Here is an 8,185-nt window from a genome sequence, read left to right as displayed (position 1 = left end):
GTTTATGGTCTCTTTATATATATATATATATATATATATATATATATATATATATATATATATATATTTATTATTATTTTTTTCTTCAGTTTTTCAGTCTATCACACACACACACACAAACCATATTGATCCCAAGTGTGTATGTATTGTTACGTTCCGTGTTTATTTATACAATATTGTTGGTACGTACTGCTACGTACTGCTGTGTGCTCTTTCTGTCTCTCCATGTGTTACTGCTGCTCAACCAGCTGCGGAGGAGAGGAAGGTGATCACTCGCACCTGCCACTCGTTACTGTGCAGAGGCTGCAAGCTCAAAAGCTGTTCAACATGCTTACCACACTGAAGATTGACTTTCAGAGTGTTGGTCTTGTAGTTTTGTCAGAGATTTATACTGTGTAAATTTTACTCTGGTTATGGCCTATTGTAGCCTTCTGAAAGGTAATTAGCATTGTTGTTGCGCTACGTGTGTCTCTCTGTGTTGGAAGCCGTAGGGTGGTGGGTGCCATTTTGTTCGTGAATCTTTTTCTAGTGCAAACTAGAAAAAGTGTTTTCGCTATACCTCGAAAGTGCTGGCGATATGCTTCAGGCACCAGTTCATATGCACGTAGCACCGCTGCTTTCACAACATCATAATCCAAGGACTGCCATATTGGTTTGGTCTATATATGTTTTAGTTCAGTCATAATAATCTGTCTGCTTCCACCATTGATTCAGTGTTAAGCATTCTCATATCGGAAGTTGTGAACCTTTTTTTAATTTTAATTTTTTTTTTCCCACTGGGCCCCGCCAAAACATTTCGGGGTTGAAGTCACATTTATTTTTATAGTGCTCTATACAATACAGATTGTTTCAAATCAGCTTCACGTTAGTAAACAGGAAAATAAGTGTTAAGATATTGTAAAATTCATCAGTTACAAAACCGATTCAGTTTTAACTCCACAGAAGATGATAATAGTGTCAATTATCAGCTCAAATTATTTCAATGTTGACTCAATTATGAAATTAGTTCAATTCAGCTCTGCAGAAGAAAATTGTGTCTTTTTAAAACAACTTCAAGTGACAAATGTGTCATAGGTCAATGTGGATTCAGTTCAATAACAAAGTTAGTGTCATTTTCCATCTCAATTCAGTTCAAATCATTTTCTCCTCTGATGTGTCAGTGCAGTTAAATCGATGATTTATTGAATATTACTTGTCTTTTTAACCCAATTAATCACCTAGGACCTATATATATATATATATATATGATCCTATATTGTTATATTAGGTTGAGCTGGCCCTGTGTATGCTAATGCATTTTTTTTTCTTTCAAGTTAGAAAGAATAGCTTTTCTTTTTTTTCTCTTTTTTTTTAGCTTCAAAGCAGCTGTGTGATTGTGCATAATCTCATAAAGAATGATTAAGAAAGCATTGGGTTTTACTAAATTACAAAGGGAGAAAATGAAGCCAACACCTTCATTAGGGTGTTGAATGGGTTATCTAATCTAAATGATTTACGTTTTAGACCGCACAGTTTATGATTTATGCTCCGTGTTTCTGATGTATTGAATCTGTGTTGAATGTATTCCCTAGGAAGGACCTCTTGAGCGGATCTCTGAAATTCCGTCTGTGTGTCTAGTGTTATGATGTACTATTTAAAACTGAGAGGAGGAACAGGGCTGTATATTCAAAGATGGCATGTGGGGTGTGTCATTGTCAGAAACAATCACTGCTTCCCTCCAGCTGAAAGGGTGATTGATGGAGAGCAAAAATAGGTGTGAAAGAGTAATAATGTTGCTGGAAGTAAAAGAGGAATATGGACAGAAAGGTTGGTGCTGCATGGTTGACTGGCCCTTACAAAGGGAAAAAGCCATCATAAAAACATCTGTCTACCATCGACCTAAAAGCCACAACACAGCAATTTCCTCTGCATTTTAAAAGCTGGATAATTACCTTTAATTCTTAATGAAGACAAGCTTTGCTTTCCTAAGTTTTGTATAGTTGACCAGAAAAGCCCTCAGCAGAATCATTGTGCTCTTGCTCGCTGTAAAAGCAGCCTTTAGTCATTGTAGGGTCGACAGAAAACGGACTTGTTGATCTATACCATATTTTGTCAGTACACTTGTTTTAGCAGTGCAGTTGAAGTTGTTTTTAACTAAGAACAGGCAAAACAGGTTTTTTTTTTTTTTTTTTTGCTCTTTCAAAAGATGTAATAAGGCAAAATCAGGTTGTATAAATCCTTTACATAGAGAACATTGGCTATGTAGTTCAGTTCTGAGAATAAATTAAAAGTAAGAAAAGTGCATTGAATGTTGGCACGGTGAGGAAAAATATGAAATTCTAGTTACCTTTTATTAGTGTTGTGGCTAGAGAGAGATTGTACAAGACTGGCAGTTTAAATAGGGGTCAAAGGTGAATTTACTTCATGCAGACACAAATGTGGGAAAGCATTGCAAAGACATTCTGCTTTGTATTAAAGTTTTTTTTTTTTTTTTTATCGTATCAGTCTAGAATGATGACACTTATTCTGCACATGCTAAGTAGAGTTTAAAAAATGTGATCATGTCATATAAGGAAAACAGTTTGAGCTATTAAAGGTTTCATAACTATTCCTTCTGCTGTGTAATTAGCTTTATCTTCGGTTGTTGGGTAAAAGCTAACATGACATGATGTAGCAGATGGTTATTTCATTATGGCTCTGAAGGCAACGACAATTATAATTCTAGTGCTAAAAAAAATGTATGACTGAATTCAAAGTTTTTATCTTTTAAAAAAATAATGTTTTCTTCTTGAAGACTGTTCTTGACTTTTTGGCTCATCAGTAAGTTCTAGGAGAAAGGATTGAACTAATTTCAAATAATTATAATGTACTCACACTTTTGTGTGAAAAATGAATTAAATACAATGTAGAATCAATTTAATACAGTGTGCAATCTGTGCTATTACTACTTTGACTTCAAATACTATATTTATGAAATAAATATTAAATGAATGATTTATGTATTTTAGAAGTGTTAACAATTGGTCTTGATTTTTTTTTTTTTTTTTTTTTTTTTTTGTGGGTGCAGTTTTGGGGTTGGGGTTTCAATTTTAATACAAATCTGAATGCAATTATTTAAATATTTGTAAAAATAGTATACTTAAGCAGATTTATGATCGAAATGTAAAAATTGTCAAGTGTATTCAGTAATTAAATGGGAAATCTTTCAGTTTCAGGTTGTATGCACTGGATCACAGGAAGAGGAAGAGAAGGCTGAATGTGTACCGGGATTTCAGGAGAAGGAGTACCAGGTGGACTACAGTGGAGAGTTCCTCAAAGACATTCCTCTGCTGCAAGGTACGGCAATGATGTCATCATCGGTGAATGAGGTGGTGCAGATTTGTTAGTGGAATTAGCTTTTTTTTTTGTCTTTCTCTTGCTGCTCACTTTCTCTCTTTCACACACCTGGCTGTGTACGCCAGCTGGAGAAAGAACAGTTCTCGAGGGCTGCGGGTGAATGTTGATTGTTCATTATTCTCATTACCATGCGCAATACTTTTTCTTTTATTAAAAAAAAGGCTCCAGTGTCCAAACAAAACATCAAAATGATCTGGTGCTCATAAATTATTCTGTTTGATTGTGAGGATGTTTACAAAGCCTTTGTGATTCCAGTCTCTTCCAGTGGCTGCTGCTTGTAACGGCTGCAGCTGTTTAGAACTTTCTGTGTAAAAATTCATGTCAAGATTCTGGCAGATGCCGCCGCCATCCAGACATTCTCTGTCTGCATCATATTTTTCAGAGACAGTTAGGACAGATTATCAAGAAACTTTCAAAAGGGCAACACTCGCAAGACCGGAATGATGACAGCAGAAAAAGAAAAGCAGAAAGTGAGAACTGCTAATAAAGGAGTCGTTTCCTCACAGGTCTCCACATTCACACAACAAAACTCTCCTGAGATCCCTGAGAATCAGCGTGATTAATGAAATTACAGTCTAATTACACATTAAGCATGTACGTCTCCACAGGATACTCGTACACTGCCTTGCATAAAAAAGGCAGCACCATGAGTGTTTTGAGGGCAACACCATATTAATCACTTTTTAAGATAAATCATAAACAATGTGTTGCCTGATGGAGTTGTAACCCACCCACCCCTCAAGCCTAACATGAGAAATGAATAACATAAATGGAAAAAATATAATGCAATGCACTGTGGTGTTCACCTCCGAAATGTCCAGAAGTCCTGTACTGCATGTGAATAGTAATCAGACAGGGGACTAAACATGCTGCAGAGGTCGGCCCTGCAGTGAGAGCAGGCAGACAGTGGCTTCACTGCAGGATGAAATATAAGTGTGAGGTGCTTGTACCAAACTGATCCCCCAGTAAGAAAGTTATTTCCCTTAACCAGGAAATTAACGTTCTTAGAATTGACAAGACAGTTGACCCTGAGTGGTCAGCTAAATATCTACAGCGGATCTAAAATATGAATAGTTAATTATAACTAGTTATGGTTAATTATTCATATTTCCTGTCGTTGAGCTAAATTCGCTACACCCGATTGTGAAAACCTGGCAAGATGTCACGAGAGATATTAGTGGAGGAGTATAGCCAAGCTTGATAGTCATAACCGGTCCACAAAATAGTCTGAATGTGTTGAACTGCTTGAAATTGATGTGCTATGCTTAAACAACTAATCCACTTGTCCGTCTATCCATCCATCCATTGTTTGTTTGTTTGTTTGTTTGTTCTATCTATCGCTCGTTCTTTCTATCTATTGATTGATCATTCAACCAATTGTTCTATCGATCATTAGTTCTATGTATAGACTGATTGTTCTACCGTTTGTCCTATCAATCAGTCATTCTGCCAGTCATTCTATTGATTATTCCATCTACCATTAGATTGTTTTAGGTGTCGACCGTTCTACCAATCATTATATCTATTTATTGAACTATCGTTCAATCTATCAATAGTTCTATCCATCAATCATCGCCTTGTCTTTACATCATCCATTGCTTGATCGTTCATTCTGTCTATTGATTGATCATTCTACCAATTGTTCTATTGATCATTTGTTCTATCAGCTGATTGTGTTCTAACCATTCATCCTATCAATCTTTCTATCTATCACTTGATTAATTATTCTACCTATCAATCTTTTGTTCTGTCTATCATTAGATTTGTTTTGTCTTACCGTTCTACCGATCATTCTATCTATTGGTTGATCTATCGTTCTATTGATTTATCATTCGATCTATCGATCATCCTATCAATCTATCGTTCTATCAATCATTCTATCGTTATCTATACATCCTTCTATTTATTGTTTATGCTTGTAAAGATTTTAAACAATGCACTCCTCAGTGTTGCCATGCTCACTTATTATCAGCATCTTTGGGATGTTGCTTATAAATATCGACAGTTAGGTTGTGTTTTGGGGGCTAATTTTAGGAATGTAGTCATATTTGGCATTATTATCATCTTTTGCTTTGAAAGACCTGGCAACCACAGACCAGGGACCCAGTGGGTAGCAATTGTGGAGGAAAATGGAATGAAGTGTATAAATCAATAAAAGGCATACCTGTGTTTTATTTTTTCTCTGGTATTTCATCCAAGCTGCTAGGGTCCAAACAGTGGTGACATTACTTAACTGCGTTAACAATTACAGTAGTTGTGCACGTTTATGTGCGATACATGTGGTTGTGACTACCTGACGTTTTCAGAAGTTAATTGTTATGGCATGCGGTTGTCATTACCAAATTCTGTGAATTATATTATGATTTTTATATATATATATTTATATATATATATATATATATATATATATATATATATATATATATATATAAAATTGTCATTTCAGAAGTCCATCACTAAATATTGAACTATGAAAGAAATAGCCATTATTTATTTTAGAAATGAAGAGCATTTTAGAACATTATCATGTTTAAGACCTAATAATTAACATTTATCAATGTAATTTTGAAACTCATTTAAGGTTAAGACTGTAAATTCTAGCCATGAAGTGTCACCTGAAAGAAATCCTGAAAGATTTGTATTTTAACAGAACAGTGGGAATGATTTGATTGGCTAATCAGACTCTGTGGGATCTCATGGAGTCTTGCAATGATTGTCAGTCCTCGTTCAAAAAACCAAAACCAAAACGACTGTTCCTCTTGATTTTCACAATTCCTCGGAAATGCACAGTTATGTCTTCAAGCTTTTCTTCAACTCCTCTGGGATCGGCAGTCATGTCTAGCTGGCACCGCTTCGTGCCCCAGTGGGATTTTAGCATCTCTGCCAAAGTGCCATTCTTTTCCATCTCCTCTTCCCAAATTGACAGTCGTATCAACAGGTTGCACAGCCAAAAGAGGAAGAATGGGCACCGTATTCTGCCAAGACAGTACTGCGGATGCTGCAGTTTACGTGACGATGAGTTTTTTGTGAATGTTTGTGTGTGTGCGACTGGACATGACTTTTGAATTTGCACATAGTCACCGGTTTGGAGCCAGTTTGACTGCTGTGTTCCAAGTTTTTGTGTTTGGGGAGGAGCCATTGATCCATGTAATTAGAACAGTGAGAGTGGCGGCAGTCCTTACAAAAGATTGTTCCATTTTGATTTTAATTTACTTAAGCTACAGAACATGATTACACTGACAAAGAACACCACTCAACACCATTACGCTGACAGACAAAGCAACGGGGTGAAAGCACCGTCATCAGACCAACAATTTAATAAGTACCACTTTTTCCAATAGAAAAATATATATTTTATCACCAATTCAGCAAGCTGGCCAATCTCGCCTGGAGTTTCAATCTTTTTATTCTATTCGATTGGGAAGGGCGCTGAGGCATTCTGTCATCTAGTTACCCAGCGATCCATGCCCATGGAGACAGAGCTCAGTTCCGCTTTACTGAGTCACCCTGTAACCACTGTGCACTTCTATTACCCTGAATATGCTCCTGTCAGCACAGCACAACACACCAGACACACTCACTTATGTGCACAAGTTCACACAAATGTGCAAATAACTTTCCTAGTAAACCAAAACATAAGCAATGGCATTACCATGCTTGTTTGCAAAAGCGTGATCATTCAGTCAGAGAAGTACACAGCTATGCTCTTGCAGGTAGTACAGCTGCTACACAAGAAAAACTGGCCAGGGTGAACTCATTCATATTTATAGATATTTATGTAAAGTGTGTGTGTGTATATAAACACTACTGTTTGGGTAGGTGTTTTATTTATTTATTTATTTTTTTGGGGGGGGCGGGGGGGCTCTTATGATCAACAACAGTAATATTGGTGCTCAAGAAACATTTTTTATTATTATCGGCATTAAAAATTATTGTGTTGCTTAATATTTTTTGAAGTTTAAAAGAACATTTATTTGAAAAAGAAATCTTTATTGTCTTTACCACCACTTTTGATGAATTAAATGCATCCGTGCAAAATTAGTTTATTTATTTATTTTTTTCCCCTCTTAAAAAAATGTGTAAGTATTTTCTCTAAAAGTAATTTATAAAAAAAAACATATATAAAATTTGTGATCGAGCTTGAACCGCATGCCCAGTCTGCCCAATCTGGGCAGTCGTGGCCTAATGGTTAGAGTCGAACTGGTAACCCAAAGGTTGCGGGTTCGAGTCTCAGGTCCAGCCGGAATTGTCGGTGGGGGGAGGGAATAACCAGCGCTCTCTTGCGCCTTCAGTACCTCGACTGAGGTGAGACCCTTGAGCAAGGCACCAAACCCCCTAACTGCTCTCATGTGCCCACTGCCCAATGCAAAACCAACTCGACTAAATCAAAAGAAAAAAAACACTGTAACTGTATATTTTTGTTTTCTCAAGCAAAGCAAATTTTAAAAGTCTACTGAAAACATATCTTACATTTTTGGTCATAAACAACGTATGTTAAAGATATACGATATTGTCAACGTTATTGCCTAAGCGGTAAATAATTTTTTTTTTTTATAAAAACGTGGACTATATAAAATTTTAATAACAAACATCATATTGTTCCCTTTGTTTTGCGTATGCTCGTGTCGCTTACAGTTAAAGTCCTTCTCTGATTTTATTATTGTTTGCAAGGTTGCAACGTTACTTGTCACCCGGGTGGGAGTTTTAACTCTTATTCACTGGGAATAAAATAATTTAGCTGATGCAGAGAGACATATAGACCAGGGGAATCCCCCCCCCCCCCTTCCCCCCCCCCCTTTTTTTTGTTTCA

General features: G+C 36.4%; 1 protein-coding gene across 1 annotated transcript in view; it reads left to right on the top strand.

The window, feature by feature from the left end:
• The window catches only part of LOC107587012 (cadherin-13-like), a 171,739-nt gene that overhangs the window by 93,971 nt on the left and 69,583 nt on the right, over positions 1 to 8,185 (top strand). Inside the window, exon 2 of the mRNA XM_016274605.1 lies at positions 3,189 to 3,315. Coding sequence (XP_016130091.1) covers positions 3,189 to 3,315 — 127 coding nt within the window. The remainder of the gene's footprint in view (positions 1 to 3,188; positions 3,316 to 8,185) is intronic.

Source organism: Sinocyclocheilus grahami, unplaced genomic scaffold, assembly GCF_001515645.1.
Source record: "Sinocyclocheilus grahami isolate Dianchi unplaced genomic scaffold, SAMN03320097.WGS_v1.1 scaffold88.1, whole genome shotgun sequence".
Classification (NCBI taxonomy): Eukaryota; Metazoa; Chordata; class Actinopteri; order Cypriniformes; family Cyprinidae; genus Sinocyclocheilus; species Sinocyclocheilus grahami.
Note: the sequence above shows the minus strand (reverse complement) of the source record. Positions and strands in the feature narration are given on the sequence as shown.